Here is a 19,230-nt window from a genome sequence, read left to right as displayed (position 1 = left end):
ATATGAAAACCACGAATATTCTTCAACACTGGACAAGCACCGTAGGGCTAATATCACACATAAAGAATGGATGAATTTAATTTCATTTAATTTTATTCTTCGGATGAGATATAATGATATCCTGCTCATGTCCTTAACTCTTGCGGCTAAGGACAGTGTCATCAAAAGACACTTAATTTGGCTGATTAAAATGCACGGGTTGTAACGCAAACAATATGCGGACATTGGGCAAGTTGTCAACTTCATCAATCAGGAGTTGGAAGGACCTTGGATACTACATGGCTACAGGTGGATGCAAAATAAATGCCTGAAGAATGGAAATCAATGCAAAAAAGAAGGAGGATGCTCGTTTAATCATTCGAGCCAAGGGCCTAAACCGCGGAAAGTATTGAGATCAAGGACCAAACTGGATTTGGCACATTGATTCATATGAAGTTAAAGTCCTGTGGAATTTGCATATATGGTTGCATAGATGGCTTTTCATCTGGTTGAAAGTGTCACACTCAAGCAGTGATCCACATGTCATAGGAGGCTGATTTGTGGAGGCTGTGGAGCAGACCGGTGGTTGTCCTTGGATCATCCGGATGGACCTGGGAACTGAAATTGTGGTTATCCGAGACATCCACATCTTCCTCCGCCGCCATGACATTGAGAAAAGATGTGTTGATCTGAGCTACATTGCTGGAACCAGTAGGCCTACTTCAAATAAATGAATCTAGAATCGGTGTGGAATCCTGTGCAAAGAATGATTGAAGTTCTGGATACAATTCTTGGGCAAAATGAAAGACGAAGGCCTGTTTGTTGGACAAATTTCTGGACAAATTTCTTGTGCAGCTGAGTTTTCAGATTTTTTTTTAGGTGAGACTGAACCATGTGGCTTTAGCTACTACTGTATGTGAATTACCCCCACTTTATAGCATTTTTCCACAAAATGCTTATGTTCTTAAGTTATGTTCTTAAGTTCTTATTTTCTTTGGTATTTTTGTCATATTCAGATTTGCAATGATGATTGCTGGGTAACAGGTATGTTGTTGTCCAATGTCAAGTCGCTATTTGATCATGTGACGATACAATACGATACAGCAGGTTAAACAAATTCGAAGGTCAAGACAAGCAAGTGAATTGAGCACAGCACACCTGCAAGCGTAACAATGCGTTTTAAGCCTAAAAGTGGCAGTAGGAAAAGGCAAGAGAGAAAAGAACAGGAGAAGAAGGTGGCAAAGCTGCCTAAATTAGATTATTTTGGCTTTTTAACAAACAGTCGCTAGCCCAAGGAGTCCGCCACGGACGACCCCCCAGCTAGCACACCGGTCACTTCTGAAATATGTAAGGTTGATTAATTAAACACTATTTATATCGACAACAAACATCTTTGTTTAGCGTTTTCTTAGACGCGGGGACGGAAGAAGGGAACGCTACGATAGTAATTAGCGTTCACTAGGGCCCGTCATAAAAGCCTGCACCTGGGCCCGTCGTAACAACCTTACGCCACTGATGGAGCAAGCAGGCACGTCAGAGTAAACCACTTGTTTTAGCCACTGACAGGCTTGTTAATGTTATTATAAGTGTCTGACAACATGGAAAGGATCCCTACAGCCATAGACATGTGCCTGTTTACCTCAATAACTGTAAACAAAAAAAAAATGGAAAATGACTGTTGACAGTTAGAATAGTTTAAATGACATTACAATTTTCGTTAGATTATCAAAATTTTAACATTACTCAAAAGATTACCACAATTTGCAGATTACTTAGGCCATTTATGTATGAAAGTAATTTGTGTATGTGCAAAATGTTTAGTTTGACTTGGGTGGGTCAGAGAGGTTTGTACAAGTTGGTCATACCATGTAAAATTTCTGCTGTTTTTTTTCTTTTTTCTTTTTTTTTTACCTCTACTTCCAAAAATAAGCTATGCAAATTGTGTCACACACAAATGCTATCTTATCTCTTTGTGGCTTGAGCTTTATTTTCTGAAAATGAAAATGTGAGTGTAAGAAATTGAGCTGCACTTCGGAGATAGAGACACTGGCTATTCATAGGATGTTAACGAATTCTAGTTAAGTAGTGGTCCACACTATCTGTCACATTGAACACCTCTGGGTTAAGTTAATTATCACTTATACCTCTAATTAGCAATCATATGATTCATTCTTGCTCCTTAGATACCATGTTAGGGTTACACACTCGTTTTCTTTCATGGTCCATGGACTCCCTGATGTCGCCTTGTCCACCCCCTGTATAAATCTAGTTCTGTCAGTGCTGGGCTACCACAATCCAGCAGATTAAGGGTCCAAATTCAAGTTGTTGAATGGAAAGTTCAGGTAAAAAGAAGTATATTTCATGGAATTTCAAAGATGTGTCTCCTGCCTGGTGCAGGCTACAATGCAAAAACGCACTTCGCCAATCAGCACCCGACTGAAACATACTGTAAGCATTTTTTCTTTCGGTTAAAATGTGTATCGGTTTGGGAATCTAACTGTTTTTCATGAAGACCCCCTTTTGTACCTTACCAGCATCGGTGATTTTGACCAGACCAGAGATATAGGCTGAGGTCCGCGAAAGTTACTCGAAAGTGACTGATTCCCCAGTATCATGGTTCAGAGCGCTACATCCCTCGGCAACAAAACGTTATACGTGGGAAAAAGCTCACCTTAACGTAAATTGACTACTTACCAAAACACGAGTTGATGAAGCCGTACCAACTACAACCGCGTTTCCCGAGAAACCATCTTCCCCTGATACTGGATGCAAAGCTGAGTGTAGTCCCGCATAGACAAACCAACATGTCACTAACGCTGATATTCAAGAGGAGGATATTCACAGGAGTCCGTAACGTCTTGAATTTACAGAAAAGGATTAACACTACAAAGTTGTTGAGAAACCCAAAGATCATTATAAAACCCAATATCACTGAAAGGACGATGAATCCCGCACGAGAGAGTGTCTGTGTGGTTGGAATATCGTTCCAGTGGTCCAGAAAGGAATCCCCGTCACTCACGTTAAAGCTGTAATTCAATTCAGCCAAGTCAGAAAACATGTTCATACTGTTCATAATGTTCTCAGAGGTCCTTTAATCGGATTGTTGAAAACCTGTTGATTCTCAGTAGCTGTTTAGGCTATATTCAGACAATTATACGATGAAATGTAACAAAACGCTATAAAACATCAATGAATGCGCATTCAGGATAATTACAAAAAAAGTCCAGAATGTGGAACCTCGTCTAGCTGACAATCCGGTCCAAAGATTGTCAAAATCCCATTCGTGCACGGTACAGTTGATAACGTGAGAAAGGAGAATCTCCACGTATTGGGAATGTCCATGTATTGTGTCTTTCTATATGTCCCGGTATGTTCAACCAGTCTATTAGCGGTCGTTGGTATGTTTATATAAATGTTCTCGCGAGCAAAAATACTTCGAACTTTTGTTACAGGCGTTCTTCCCGACATTCATCAACCAGCACGCTGTTATTGCCGTCATTATCATTTCAACCGCAACAATTACTATAGTCTGACAACATTTTACCAACAGAAGCGTTGAATCATTATTTTTATCAGCCGACGAAACAAAACATATTTTATCAGATAAATAAAATAAAAAAAACATAGCATTCCATATGATTTTGTCAAAATACGTCCAAAAGTTGAAGTGCATTCACCTGTGCATACCCAAGCACAGAGCTGAGCGACTGAGAGGGGCAGGCTATAAAGGCACCGCTGACGTCATGCGGAACTAAGTACAGGGAGCTGGTCGCTGTGCATTGGAAGACCCTTTTACTCATTGATCACTCTCCCCTCTCCACCTCTCTCTCGCTCTCTCTAAATCTCACACATGTATTTGCTCATTTGCACAAATTAAAGGTGCAATGTGTAGGATTTAGTGACATCTAGCAGTGAGGTTGAATATTGCAACCAACTGAATACCCCTCCCTTTCCAAGTGTGTAGGAGAATATACGGTGTTCCTCAGGTGCCAATAGCTACCTCCAAAATGATGTAATCATCTACACGACTGCATTGAGTAGCCATAATATGTGATGTGATGAGGTTACTTTTGCCAGATACTTAGAAGTTGTATTTAGTTATTTCGTCTGTAAAACTATATATGTCATAGGCTATAGGTCCATGGGCTGTAAATTGTGAAGTTTTGCTATGTTAGTTGGCTGACATGAGCTCCAAAACTTTTTTGTTTGACGTTGCACTTATATTGGTAATAATTTTCAGCAGCTATGGGCTGATCTCTTCTAAGGTCACTAGGTATTTTGGGTCCAGATAACAAAGATAAATTCTAGTTTAGGCACATACATGAAAATCTTAGTAGCAATAAGATATTTTGTAACAGAGGAAAAATGTAACTTGTGTTAGTAACTATACCCATGGACATTGTAGCCTTGTTTAGTACTTATCATTGTTTTCTGACGTCACCTGTCCCAGTTTGGTTTTGCTTCAGGTTTTCACTTCTTTGACAACAAGGATTCACGCCCCCTTGCTTTTCCTTGCACTAAAAAATAAGTATGATCCTCCATTTGTCAAAATTGTGGTTCCTAAACGTCTCAAACACTAACTGGTTAGTCAGCACCAGCAATCGCTGATTCCTCGTCTTTCTTCTTCTTCCTCTCCCAACATATTCAAGCTGCTACTTCAACGTAAAAACACGAAAGGCTCTCTCAGGAGCCGGTGTTGTCCGTTCTGGGCTGTAGAAACATGGCGATACAACATGGCAGGCTCACTCCCTACGTAGATATGAACGGCTCATTCTAAGCTAATGAAAGCACAATGATTTATAGTCACATGTGATTATACACTAATGAAAACATATTAATGAATACTATATTCCAATTCTGTTAATAGATCCCCCTAAATCCTACACACTTCGCCTTTCATTTAAGAAGGACAGAACCTTATTTGCTGATATGCTCTCAAGTTTGAAAAAAAAGGCCCTGTGTGCAGTGTTACAAAAAGCTTTTTAAACCATACGTCTACAATCCCTGGCTGAATATATAAAACAGCCCATCTGCCTTGAGTAACTCAGGGAGGAAAACATTTGGAGTATTTTTGACCTCAGCTCCTCATTATCGGATCTTTTATTTATTGCTAGACTCTGGGACCACCTGCAGCCTGTGAAGTCTTGGAGAGAAAGACAAGAAGTAGATGTTTTATTGTGCATCAGTATGTGGGGGATTACTCGGAACTGCGGACTGGATTTTACAATCTACCCACAATTCCTCTTTTTGTAGTTTGAAAACAATCACAGACTAAATAAACCAGTAGCAGAAAGATCTTCATTTCATCTAGTTTCCCTTAGTTTCGCCTTCATACTACTGTATAAATCTACTCCAGGCACTAGTGATGAAAACCCACTCTGTGGGAAGATCAAAGCAAACAAAGTGTTTCACCTATAGCTGCATGAAAGGGCACTAATGACTACTAGGGTCATTATCTCATGTCGGAGTATGTTACACAGCCAGAAGGCTACAGTAGCAGGAGGCAAAATGCCATGATCTAGACAACTGTGACCTGTGAAGCTGCTCAGAAAGCCATTGCTTTTATCCCACAAACCGCAGGAATCTGGCAGCAAAAACAATGCAGACAGTAAACTGGTTACCTATTCCAGGACGCTAAGTGTAAACCTCTAGTGCAGAAAAACAGAGAATGTCGTACCCAAAGTTAAAATCATTTGAAAAGCACATTGCTATCAAGAAAGAAAGAAGAAACGTTAATCTATATCAAAACGAGTTCCAAAACAAAAGGTTGAACGAAATGGTATCAAATACCTAAGAGACCTTTAGCGTGCAGCTGCAGCTCTTCATAAGAACTCTTATGCCAAGTGATATTGTGCCAACTGGCAGGTTCCTCTCCACTCCACTCCACAAAAGCATTCCGTTCACAATTTAATGAGAATAAATATCAACAAACATTTTAAACTTTGTAGCAACAAACTTGTCTTTCATTTGCTGCTGTATCTGCAATCACTCAACACAAAATATGAATGAGAGGTATTGAGGAGGAAAAGCAGTCATTCTGTGGCCAGAGGGGTTTGGGTTCAAATTAGTTTCCTTTGTCAAAACACTCAATTGGTCCTGAGAAGCTGCTGGACGCCTTGCTTGGATATCAATTGTCTGAGTGTGCACATGTGCAAAGTGGAAGGTTCTGTAGAAAAAGGCTCATAAAAAAAAATCAATGAATTCATACATGCTAGTCCCCAGGGGCTGAGCATGTGACTCAAGGCACCAACCTGGAAGAGAGAAAAGGGAAAGGGGAAGAGAAATGAATGAGTTGCTGAACACATGCAGCATGTGAGGTGCATTCAATTGCTGGACATATGCCTGAGCACACAAAGCACTCCCCAAGGGGTGGCTTCTCATGCTGTGAAAGAGTGTGGCCTCGGTCCTCTACCTGCCTATTGATTATTTTGAACAGATAGTGTAGAGACAGTTTAATGTCAGTTTATTCTCAAATTGCATTTTTATAGTGAGGGTAGCTGCAGAAGTGCAAAATGCTAATTTATGACATGACGTAGCAAAAAAGCCTGGAGATTCCACATCACTGTAGGTGAAATTGGTACTAGCCTCACATGGGAGGGCCAGACTATGTAGGTACCTTACCCTGTGAGCAGGCGCCGGGTGAATGTGGGTGCAATTGTGTGTAAATTGTGATACCGTCTTCGCGAGGGCCACCAAGACACACTGGCGCTGTCCTTGCAACAGCTACAATATGTTGGTAATCTCACCTGATTGGACAGGCATCAACCATTCAACACAAAGGCAGATCAATAAAGTTGAACACCTAGGGGGCGCCACACAAAGTGTGGTGTCCTCCACGGTGGTCAAAATAATGATAATCCACAAATCAGTCTTATTAAATATATCAGTCTCATTAAATATATTATACTATCAATTAATAACTACAACCAAAGTTACCTTATTAATAGTATGGTTGAAGGTCATTGGAGTTCTGAATAGAAGAGGTTGACAACGTCCATTCTTGTGTAACATTAAATAAACCAGCGTATATAATCAAAGTATTTATTTACAAAATAAAAGAGAAAATAACACACAATATGTAATCTAGCTAAATGTAACTAACTAATGAATTGAAGTAGTGTGTGTATGAGTAATAGAGAGGGAGTGTGTGTGTGCAAGCTTGTGGGCTCAGGGTTGCGCTGTTAGGAGCGCGCCAGAAAGAATGTGTGTGTGTTCCTTTGTCTGATCACCGCAGTCCCGCGTGCATGTGTGTGCACGTACGCGAACATACATGTGATGTGGAAAAGGACGAGCCTATATGCAGCGCGAAGTTTGAGTATTACTTTCGCATGTGTGGCTATGTGAAGGCCAATGTATATGTAATCGTAATTTGTTGCGAGAGAACAAAGAGAGTTGTTCTTCACCAGTTGACGGTGGAAGGAGAGACGGTGTGCTCCAAGCGGTGCTGGAGGTGAGGAGAGGTCAAAGAGACGCCGGCAGAGAGAGGGAGTCACATCTGGGAAGACGCGGCTATTGTCCACGCTTAGGTGGGCGTGATTAAAATTGCATCAGGTTACACTTATATGATAGGTAAAGTTTTACGTAGGTTCCGGGTGAAACCATACGCAAGTTACTGATTGAAGTGAAACACAATGGACGAATTCCAGGTGTACTTACATCACAGTGAAGGGGTTTCCTTCCCACACACCTGTATCTTTCCCATCATGCTCAGAAATCAATGGTGTCCTTCTTAGTTGATTCAGTATTCATGGTTGGTTTTTTGTTTCCTGTCAGGAGTGAAGCATCTCTGACAAGATTTATGTTTTTGTGAAAGACGTTCAAAAGCGAAATAAGCACCGTTTTGAACAGGGTGACTCATCACTCACCATGACCCTCCAAACTTTGACCTGACTACTGGGACCAGTACATTTGTATGTTACCATGGCAATGTAATTTCATGTGAAGTCTTGTTGAATACAGGTTATGTCCACCATCTAATAATGGCTTTAACCAGACTTCCAAGCCAACATCACTTATTTAATTGATGCAGCACTTATCCCAATGATTCAGATGTTCTTTTCATTATTGACATCTGTAGCCATGACAACCCAAACAACTAAGTGCAATTGGAACATAAGCATAGTATATTGCATAACGCAAAAAATATAATCTTGTCATCATATATAGGTGTGTGGGTGTGGATGTTGACTGTTGGTGTGAAGAGTAATTTCAACTCTATTAAACATATATTAAAATTGCATAATTTTTTTTAGCATCCAATATGGTCCCTTTTTTTTACTAGGGATGGATCTAGATCAAGGGAATTGAGTCCTTACTTATAGAATACCGAGGGGAGAATGTGAGGTGAACACATGAATCTGGGCTGTGTACAATTCCCACTCAATCTCCACAGTGGATTGAGATAAGATCTCAGGAAATTAGATGTTATCAAACAGGGAGTCTTTTGACCTAGCTTGTGTTGACCTCTCACACACCATAACACTATGATGGTGTATTGACACACCACCTTCAGATTTTTCTTCTTAAGTGTGAGAGGTGCAAGAGATGCATCATCATCACAATTCAGACTAATCATATCATTACATTCCCTTTGAACCTTCAGACAATCCTCTTTAAGGATATGAAGAGTAGAACCATATCAGCTACATGACATCCTAGGGCAACCGACTGGTGGAACAGGTCAGGATTCTAATGTAGTCCATTTACTTAGAGACTGTAAAATAAAGTATGCGTTCTGGATGAAATTGTTCTTCTTTGTACTTTTTTATGTTTTTATCTTGTGTTTCCGTATACTAAACGAACAGTAGTGTTCAGCAAAGTACATTAGAAGCATAATAATATAATAATAATAATCTCACACACATTTTGTTGTGGGCTATTTCTTTAAAGGTGTATTTGGCAATTTCTTTTTTTTTTTATGTTTAAATGGAAATGAATCTTTAAACCATAAGACTTTAAGTCACCAAGATAACATTTGTACACACTGCACAAGCAAATCACTCTTATCGCTCGTGCTCATTTGGGAGATACCAGAAGAATTAAAGCAATGGTTCAGATGCAGCGGTGCAACCTTGACTCTGTCCTTCCACAAAGAGATCAACTACATTTCCTCCGTTATATTTTATCTCAGAGTGCTTTTAACATTGGCTTTCATAACATTGACTTCCACAACATTGACTTTCACCCCAGTTTGTCTGCATAGTTTAAACTACCACCCGAGCATACTGATGATGCAGTCATTACGATCTCTAATACTGCATCAAAGATGCATTCCAATGTGTTTTACTAGAGAGCGTGTGCCCGGTACTGCAGTTCTGCTGACCTCAGGAGTTCAGAACAGATGAGCCAGGGTGGATTAAGGAACGTGCGATGGGCTGTACAGTCTCACATTCATGTTTGCATTCAAGTATTTCCCATGTCTGTTGAAGTGTGACGGCTATCCATTGCCTTTATTTTCTTTATTTTATTCCTCCCTTCACATCTGATGGACTGTGTCTAGGGTGACAGTCTCTTGGGAAAAAAAAGAGATTTAAAAAAAGTGAGAAAGCATAGTTTACATAGTTAATATAGCCTGTGTTAGTTATCCAACATAGTGGAGTCTAGACATACCTGGCTGTGGTGCTCAGGAAGTTGGGCAACATTAGGATTTGGGGGCTCTTCAAGACTTTGCCCTTGAGTGTGCCGTCACCCCTAACAGATTATTTAACAAATGGCAAGCCTCCACCGTTTTGTACCTGGTGGGTTGTACAACATGTACCCACCATGCTTAATGCATCCAACCAGTGTCTAATGGAGCTGCTTGATCTTTGGAGGTTTTTAAATGTCTAGACTTCCTTTTTCTCCTTTAACTGGGACACTTTTGACATCATCACCATTACTGCCTTTGGGTGGGACAGACCTTCACAGTCCTCCAGGAAGGCTTGTCACTGCCAAGATATATTTCTAAGATATACTTTTCACACATTTTCCTTTCTCTGTCAAAGGCAGGGCCTCAATTCAGTGCAGTCACTACCTGTTGTTAATTGTCTGTCTAGCACGCCTGGCCCTGTCTCACCATGGTTACCATGTTTGATGTTTGGCATGCCCTGGTGAATTGTTTCCTTTTTTCCCATGCTTGAGATTTGCAAGCCATGGTAACCATAGTATGGACCTTTGGATGATCCTCTTTTTTTGTCTGTTTTGATAAACAAGCAAAACTTGAACAATCAAAAGTCTTGGGCTGGGTCTTTGCCAGCCAGCTGCAAGACAGGGGTGCAAGACACAGCTACAGCTACATCGACTTCTTTGTCAAAGCTGATTGACACATTCAAATTTTATCTCATAATTCACCTCCATATTTATATACCTTGTTTTGCATTGCTAATAGGAAGGCACTAAGTTAAAACTCCTATTGTTCACAGATACTGTACATTTAGAAGCTGTTATGGAAAGTGACTTAAATAGTGACGTAAATAGTGTTACCAGCTTGTTAAACATTAGATATACCAAAAATAACGGAAAGTAGGGCAGTAGTGTGTGTGTGTGTAGATGTGTGTGTGTGTGTGTGTATCAAAACAAAACAAAACATTTGTAGCTAAGATGGTCTAGCACCTGACATGCCTCATCTGAGTGCTTTAGTTGTTGGTGTAGTCTGACGTTGCCTAGGTTAGTTAGCTCGCTAATTTTAGACAAAATGTGAGATGGGTTTATCAGGAATAAGAAAATGTGTTCTTCATTAACATACGTTCGTTGAAGTACGTTGTCACTTCACATCAATGGCACATCTGGCAAATTGATATATGCGATTAATTTAAATTAATTAATCAGAATGCATGTATTTATTTGCACTATTTTTGTATTGCTTGACTGCCCCAATTGTTTCTCTTTTCCATAAAAACTGGCGGGTGGTTCCGTTTCCCAGTATCCCGTGTCGTTTGTGTAAAGTTACAAGTTACAAGTCTTTTATTGTCAGATGCACAGAATGACACAGGGTCAGACTCGGCACTGAAATTCTTAGGACAAGGCACTGCACAACAACCTACCATAGCATAACATAACAAACATAATATAACATAACACAACATGACATACATTCTGTACAAGTACTCTGAACATAATTTACATGTAATAACATATAATAACCTTACTAAGTATACAATATAAATATACAATACAATATGCTAAAACATATAACAACCTATACATATAATACTAACATATATACATATAACATATAATACACATATAATAACATATAATTATAAGGCAAAGGCTTGTGAATCATTATGGTCATGTCTCCCGGAGTAGCTACAGGTGATTAGCTGGCTTTAAAAAAAGGCTTCAAATAAGACAGAAAACGAATGCAAAAAAAAAAAAAGAAACACTTGGCATGGAGCCAAGCTTAACCCACCCCCACCCCATTCTTCCTGCTGGGTGACAGTGAATTAATTAATTAAACAAAGAAATAAACACAAATATGAATGCATGTTTGTGTACATACATGAATGTAACACCTCCCCAACAAAAAAACAAAAAAAAATGTGTTTTATTTTTATTTAACTATTCATATATTTACAGGCACAAGGTCATTTCAGTGTTCAATGCTGTCAAGCAATTCATAATCTTAAGATAAGAGAAGAGATATGCAGATTTCACCATCTCCCCTAATCAACCCTCAAGCTCTTGATAAAGTGTCAGCGTTTACATTTTCATGCCCTGTGGCATCCCACCGACTGAGGAAAAACCTCTAACTTCTTGTGTACCTTTTTGCCACAGTAATAACGCACTTGCCCCTCTGTGCGTGCTGAGCCTAGCTGTGGGAAATCTGTTCTTGATACTTCAGCTATCATTGAGGGTTTCATGGAGCTATTATCAGCCTCCATCCCCCCCTGCGATTTAAAAACATTGGGATTACCCCTTTTACCCCTATTAAGTACCCCTATTAAGTACCCCTATTAATGGTCTGATGGGCGAGCTCGAAATCATCTGCCTTTAAAGCAGCTTTCTTTATGTATTCAACCTTTTGATCTGTTTTAATCTATTCTGAACTAGGTCGTTTTTCCACCGCACATGCAATCTTCTACAAGAATCAGCCATTTCAACTTCTCATAATCATGACCAATGTTTTCTAGAAGGGAGCCATTTATGAAACGCTATTTCCTTTTCACTAGCACATTCTATGAGTGTTTGGTTTCTTTTCTTCTTGAGGGTTATGAAAACGTTGTCTGTAAACCTCTGGAGAGAGCTCATACGCACCTCGGACAGCAGACTTCACAGCATCATGAGATAATCACTGTATGGCGTCCAGTGCAGCATAAACCTCTAAAGCTCTCCCAGTGTAGAGATATAGCTTTCTTTACAAAAAACTAAAATAAAACATTTACTGCTTTCTCACTGAGGGACCAGGCGAATGCTTCTACTCAGATCAAAAGTCCTCTCCACCTCCATATTGGCTATTTTACGTTCTTCCAACTGCAATATTTGCTTTTCTTGTTTAATTTCTTTCTGCCGACCCTCAAAATCACGTGTCATGCGCTCCCAATGCCATTCCGGCACTGCAGGCTGTAGAGGTGCATGCTGCCGAATATGTTCCCTCTCAATTTCCAGTTTAGCAAGCTGCACCTCAACACTGACTGTCTCATTATCAGGAGCTGTGTCTGCAGAAACTTTAGCGAGGAGCAATTCTATGAGGTCCATTTTCCTCATGTCACTAATCCTTAGGGATAGGGTTTTTAAATCTGTGCCGTGGGTTGAGTTGTGATTTTTTTTTTTATCAAGCCACTGAAAACAAAACACAATTTGTGAAGCTTGTTTGTGAAGAAAATTCTCACAAAGCTCTGTAATCACTGCCTTGTTATCTGTCTTGCTACCTCCTCAAGGAGAGACCCTGACACTTGCCTATAGGTCTAAAGCTAGGTTGTCAGTTGCCTTGGGAAGGTAAAGGTGTTAAAACTGTTCTCTGTCATAATTTACCGGCTCATTAAAAACGAACCGGAGGCATCTGTTTCGCAGATATATCTGAGCCAGAATAACAATCACCTCACCCCAGTGTCTGAAAATAAGGCAGAGGAAGGCTACAACCTGAGCCTTGATATGGAGGAAAAGTGACAACACACAAAACGTGAATCACAGCCATTCTCACTATCAACAGTTCAATCTTTACTCAGTTCAATCACTTTGCCAAGCCCAAGCCACATCTCCTGAATATCTCATACGGTTTGCTTGCAAAGCATGCCCACATACATGGTATGCACTGAATTTCTTCAGTCAGCTCTTCTTTTGTTTGTGTAGTAGATGTGAATAGACGTAGCACACATTCAGCCCTACCGTCTTTTGTGCAGCTTCTCAATAAACAGATTCACCTCAGTAAATTAGTGGATCCTGTGTCCATGAACCAACCTCTCATTCTGAGGATGGAACCAGTGGCGGCTCCTTGGAAGCCCCAACATGAATTTGTGACGTGTAGGCAGTGGGGTGGTATTGAGATTATGATAATGAGGGTTGACTATAATAGTGAGGGACTTACAGTTGTGCTTCATGTTACACAGTCTATATCACACAGATACCTTTACTTTACAATAACAGAGAGAAACCATTTCAAAATACCATCCCAGGTTAATGTTTTGCTAAGCTAGGTGTATTGCACATCAGCAATATTTCCCTGTGAAATATAATGTTAGGCTAAAGCAGAGCAGCAAAATCAGTCAAAGGGAAAATAATTTGCTTGCATATGATGCCCTTTTCAACAGCAAGTAAGCGTGGCCTCCTAAGCCTCAGCCTTAGCTAAATTTAATGAACCTAATCCATGCGGTCTGCTTTCCCACTCCTGTCTCCCCGGTTCCACTTATTCCAATTAAATAAGTACACTGACGAGACTCAATGGACAGTTTAATAGTTTGTCATACTGCCGCGACTGTGTTTCTGATCTGATTGGTGCAAAAACAACACCAGGTTGGATTGCCTCGCCCGCCCATTTGCAATTTACTATGTGGCTACAGTCGGATCAGTCTTTTTTGCTTAGGGAAGTTCCTAACAGTGAAATGATCAACACTGATTGGCTAATAAGACAATCTTTTCCCCTCTGCCTCGTGAAATGCACATGCAAGCCTAGGCTACTGAAAAGCGAGAGACTTACAACGATATTACTTTGAATTGCCTTCCTGTCAGCACCATAGTTATGGTTAAAATGAAAAGTACGAAATGACATGAAAGGTCTCATGTAAGTTTCTTTCAGATGTGTTGTAGAGATTTTCGCATCTGGTATCCCCTGGCTTCCTGGCCTCCACTGGCTGGTATATGCGCAAACAGAAATAAAAAACTAAGGATGGCAATAAAGGTTATTAAAGAAACCTGGTGAAAGCCAATAGGTATTCTCCCACAGTGAGACAAGGCCTTTCTGAGCTGGATGCTCAACTGCGATTAAGCATTCCAGTCTGAGTGTAAAGGAGATGTATTTTCATATTTCCATACTTTCCACTTTGCATAGTCAATCTGTCACCATAGGGGTAAGAATTAGTCTAGAAAAAAAACATAAATTGTGACATAGGCAGAGTGCAGTCTGCATGTAAATGCATAACAAACTGGTGACTGAGGGATTCATCCCATCAGTGAAAGGAAGCGTTATCCAGCATCATGTTGGTCCCAGTGGACAGCTCAGTGCATGCCACATCATAGTAATGATGTGAGGAGATTTCTGCTTTGAAGTCTGCTGATGACTGATTTGTGTAAACTATGCATGGGTATGGAAGATAGGTAGTCTGATTATAGTTTTTCATTCAAAATGATAGGCCTAACTCATAGCTTGTCCTGAGTTTGCCTTCAGACTCCCTTTTGCGCCTGGACAATGTAATCATTTGAACAGTGTTCTAGCCCAATCACATGTAGATCAAGTAGTGAAAATAACCCCTCATTCAGTTTCTCACAAACATGGCTCAATTTCTGTGGGATATAATTTTACATACATGGGATGTGGTGGCGGTTGGCTTGTTCATCGCTTAGCTGCACTTTACTTTGACAGACAACGAGATGGTGTTAAATTCCCGGCAGAAAATTTCACATCAGTTCACTTTACTCCAGAGTAAACAGTACTAGAGTAGCAGAGGAAAATGATCTGTCACACAGGAAAACATGGCTCTTAACATGGCTCACAGGTGCTGGAAAATGTTGCTCTCAAAATAAATTTAAATTTAAAAGTGAAATGAATCTCTCCGCATTTCACCCACAGCTTCTCCATAGTGGAATGTCATCTCCCCTCTTCATTATTTTGACAACTGCCAATGAATAGTCGGACACAGTATTTTGGGGCCTTTTCAATTTGATATTAATTGTACAAGGCAATACTAGCACGATGTGCACTGCCTCACAATGACCCCCGCACATCGCAGTTGATAAATCTGACAGTGAGTTGAAAATACAGAAATATTCTTGTCAGTGTGGCGCTCATCAATTCCATCTTTACTGTGTCTCTGCAATCCCACAAATGTGTACTCAGGGACGATTAATCACTGCTTTTAACTGTTTTGTCATCAGTGATCACAATAACAATGTGCAAAATGATATCTGCAGACAGCAATCCCTTACCATAGTGGTAGCTTTAATAGCCTAATGCTGTTTGAGTATTGCTGCCATCAGGATTTCCACATGCAGAGGTATTTGCTAGATGACTTGACCCTCTGTCATCATATGTAGACAAACACTTGAGGTTCAGGCAGGAAATCTTGCCAGACATTGCACTCCAAGGACGCCTATACCCTCTCAGATCTAACCTTGACCTAATGTTCATCATCATAATCAAAACACAACACACGTTGGCCTTCTCTATACAAATCGAGGGCACAGCAAAGTGGAACCCACTCTTGGACTAAAGAGCCTGGCAGTACCTTGGACAGCCCCACCCCTGCAGAAGCTATGCCAAGGAGCAGGAATTAGAGCTGGCAACACATCTGAGCCATAACACTGTCACTTGAATGCTTTTATCTACAAAGACAATTGCCACCAGGGAAGGCTTACATTGTCTCCATAACCTGAGATTTTGCTGTGAGCATGATGCACAAGTTGAGCTTCCGGAGTGCCTGTTAAAGAGGAATGAGTATTCACACAGTTCAACTGGAGTGGTCTATCCCATGCTACCTTTTAGAAGCCATTCATTTTATGCAAGACTGCTTCTAGATCTCTTTAACCAGAGCATAGCACAGCTTTGAAGGGTGCTGATGACTGATTTGTGTAAACTATGCATGGGTATGGAAGATAAGTAGTCTGATTAGATTTTTTCATTAAAAATGATAGGCCTTAGGGGGGCTCTAACTCAGCTTGTCCTGAGTTTGCCTTCAGACTAGCTTTGCGCCTGACAATGTTATCATTGAACAGTGTTCTAGCCCAATCGGATGTGATTCTCAGGTATGAGATCACAATCAGGTGACACATCATGAGCACCTGCACGGGATCTGTAATGAAGTAGTGGAAATAATTCTACATTCAGTTCCTCACAAACATGGCTGAATTTCTGTGGGATATAATTTTACATACATGGGATGTGGTGACGGTTGGCTTGTTCATGTCTAAGATGCACATTACTTTGACAGACAATGAGATGGTATCAAATTCCGAGCACAAAATTTCACATCAGTTCATTTTACTCTGAAACCAGAGTAGTAGAGGAATATTATCTGGCACACTGGAAAACATGACTCTTAACATGGCTCTGAGGTGCTGAAAAAATGTGGCTCTCAAAATACATTTAAATTTGAAGTTAAATGAATCTCTCTGCGTTTCACCCACAGCTTATCCATAGTGAAATGTCATCTCCCCTCTTCATTATTTTGACAACTGCCAATGAATAGTCGGACACAGTATTTTGGGGCCTTTTCAATTTGATATTAATTGTACAAGGCAATACTAGCACGATGTGCACTGCCTCACAATGACCCCCGCACATCGCAGTTGATAAATCTGACAGTGAGTTGAACATACAGAAATATTCTTGTCAGTGTGGCGCTCATCAATTCCATCTTTACTGTGTCTCTGCAATCCCACAAATGTGTACTCAGGGACGAAAAATCACTGCTATTAACTGTTTTGTCATCAGCGATCACAATAACAATGCGCAAAATAATATCTACAGACAGCAATCCCTTACCATAGTGGTAGCTTTAATAGCCTAATGCTGTTTGAGTATTGCTGCCATCAGGATTTCCACAGGCAGTGGTATTTGCTAGATGACTTGACCCTCTGTCATCATATGTAGACAAACACTTGAGGTTCAGGCAGGAAATCTTGCCAGACATTGCACTCCAAGGACACCTATACCCTCTCAGATCTAACCTTGACCTAATGTTCATCATCATAATCAAAACACAATATACAGACTCCTTTAGCCTTCTCTATACAAATCGAGGGCACAGCAAAGTCGCATCCACTCTTGGACTAAAGAGCCTGGCAGTACCTTGGACAGCCCCACCCCTGCAGAAGCTATGCCAAGGAGCAGGAATTAGAGCTGGCAACACATCTGAGCCATAACACTGTCACTTGAATGCTTTTATCTACAAAGACAATTGCCACAAGGGAAGGCTTACATTGTCTCCATAACCTGAGATATTGCTGTGAGCATGATGCACAAGTTGAGCTTCCGGAGTGCCTGTTAAAGAGGAATGAGTATTCACACAGTTCAACTGGAGTGGTCTATCCCATGCTACCTTTTAGAAGCCCTTCATTTTATGCAAGACTGCTTCTAGATCTCTTCAACCGGGAGCCTAGCACAGCTAGCCAATACTGAAGGCTTCACTATAGGCACTCTCCCTGGTTATCCTTTCTTTTGCCTTTTTTTTTAATTCTTGAGAGAAAACTTGGATTAGTTCTATATGGGCTAAGTTTCCTGGCAAACGATTTCCTCTCGAGGAACCAAGAAGAAAATAGTCCAGGCAGACCATGGAGCAGGCCATATTACATAGACACATCCCTGGTAAACCTTGCCTTTGCCTTTATTTTTTAATTCTTGAGAGAAAACTTGGATTCTCAGATCTCTGATACTTGAGATCAAAAACAGAGTTGGTTCAGGACAGGGCATAAAAGCTGCACTCATGAATCAGGAAATCACAACGTATGAACCAGTGATACAAAAACAGAAAAATCCCAGAACTTAAAGAGTCCAAGATTATAGTGAATCCAACAATACAGAGTCCAAAAACAGAGTAAATGACACAAGGAACAACATGCACACACCTTGGCTGGATGGCAGGATCATTTTGCAAGGTTTGAATCCCTGAGTAATGATATAATATTATAATATATTATAATATATAATAATTTAATGAGTCTCAGGTGCACCAGCAGCAGAGCACACAAGGAAACCAGAGTCCAGGCAGAACATGGAGCGGACCATATTACATAGGCACATCACCTTCACTACTTCCACATCAAAAAGATGCTAGGGAACAGTATTTACTCCAAAAAAACCTTAATTTCCTCCAGTCCAATTTATTCTGACAATATGACAAGACAATACAAGAGAGTGCTATGCTGGTTTAGTTCTGACTCTAATGACAGTGAAGCCACCAATGACAATGACAAGGTGTGAAAGGTCGAGATAGCCGTCGCAGTTAGAGCTAGATGGAAACTCATGGAGGACTCAGGAGGTAGATGATGTTAGCAAGATGAGGTTTTTATTTCCTCACATAAGGCAGGAAAACAAGGACATTACTAAACACAAAAATAAAGCAATAGAAATTAAGCTTTTTCAAAGACAAATAAATGGGCATCATAGCCTCAATACAAATATGCACAATAAATAGTCGACTATGTTAAAAGGACCACATTAGCTGGTCAGTGAGAGCTCGTAAGGTTTACGCCTTATTAAACACGATACCTCTCCTGGTCAAAAGTGAGAGCTCGTAAGGCTTACGCCTTATTAAACACGATACCTCTCCTGGGGGGTATTCGTCGTAGCTCGCTAAGCGGTTTAGCGAGCTAATTTTCAGGCTAAGATAAAAAACGCCCCTCTTTTTGGTTCGTGGAAGCAACTTTTGATAAATCACCATAGTTACATATCGATTAGCACTAACCTGCTCCAGGGCAGGCTAACTTAAGTGTAGCTGGATAAGCTTGCCACACCCCCGGAAAAAGGAGGGATCCCATTGACCAAGGACTGATATTAGATAGTTAATAAGATTAGCGGAGGGAGAGGGTTCTTTGCAATCGCCAAGATCAATTATTCTTGTATGAGCGCTACCGATTCAGCCGACAAGGAATCATTCATTTACAAGACCTTCTCGAGTCATT

At 40.4% G+C, this 19,230-nt stretch overlaps 1 protein-coding gene across 1 annotated transcript in view; it reads right to left on the bottom strand.

The window, feature by feature from the left end:
* The window catches only part of tmtops2b (teleost multiple tissue opsin 2b), a 35,639-nt gene extending 31,846 nt beyond the window's left edge, over positions 1–3,793 (bottom strand). The window contains exon 1 of the mRNA XM_031584852.2: positions 2,674–3,793. Within this exon, the coding sequence (XP_031440712.1) occupies positions 2,674–3,052 (379 nt within the window). The 5' untranslated portion in view covers positions 3,053–3,793. The remainder of the gene's footprint in view (positions 1–2,673) is intronic.
* Between the last annotated feature and the right edge of the window lie 15,437 nt (positions 3,794–19,230).

Source organism: Clupea harengus, chromosome 2 (genome assembly GCF_900700415.2).
Source record: "Clupea harengus chromosome 2, Ch_v2.0.2, whole genome shotgun sequence".
In the NCBI taxonomy this organism is placed as follows: Eukaryota; Metazoa; Chordata; class Actinopteri; order Clupeiformes; family Clupeidae; genus Clupea; species Clupea harengus.
The sequence above is the reverse complement of the archived record's forward strand: the minus strand, read 5'-3'. Positions and strand labels throughout refer to the sequence as shown.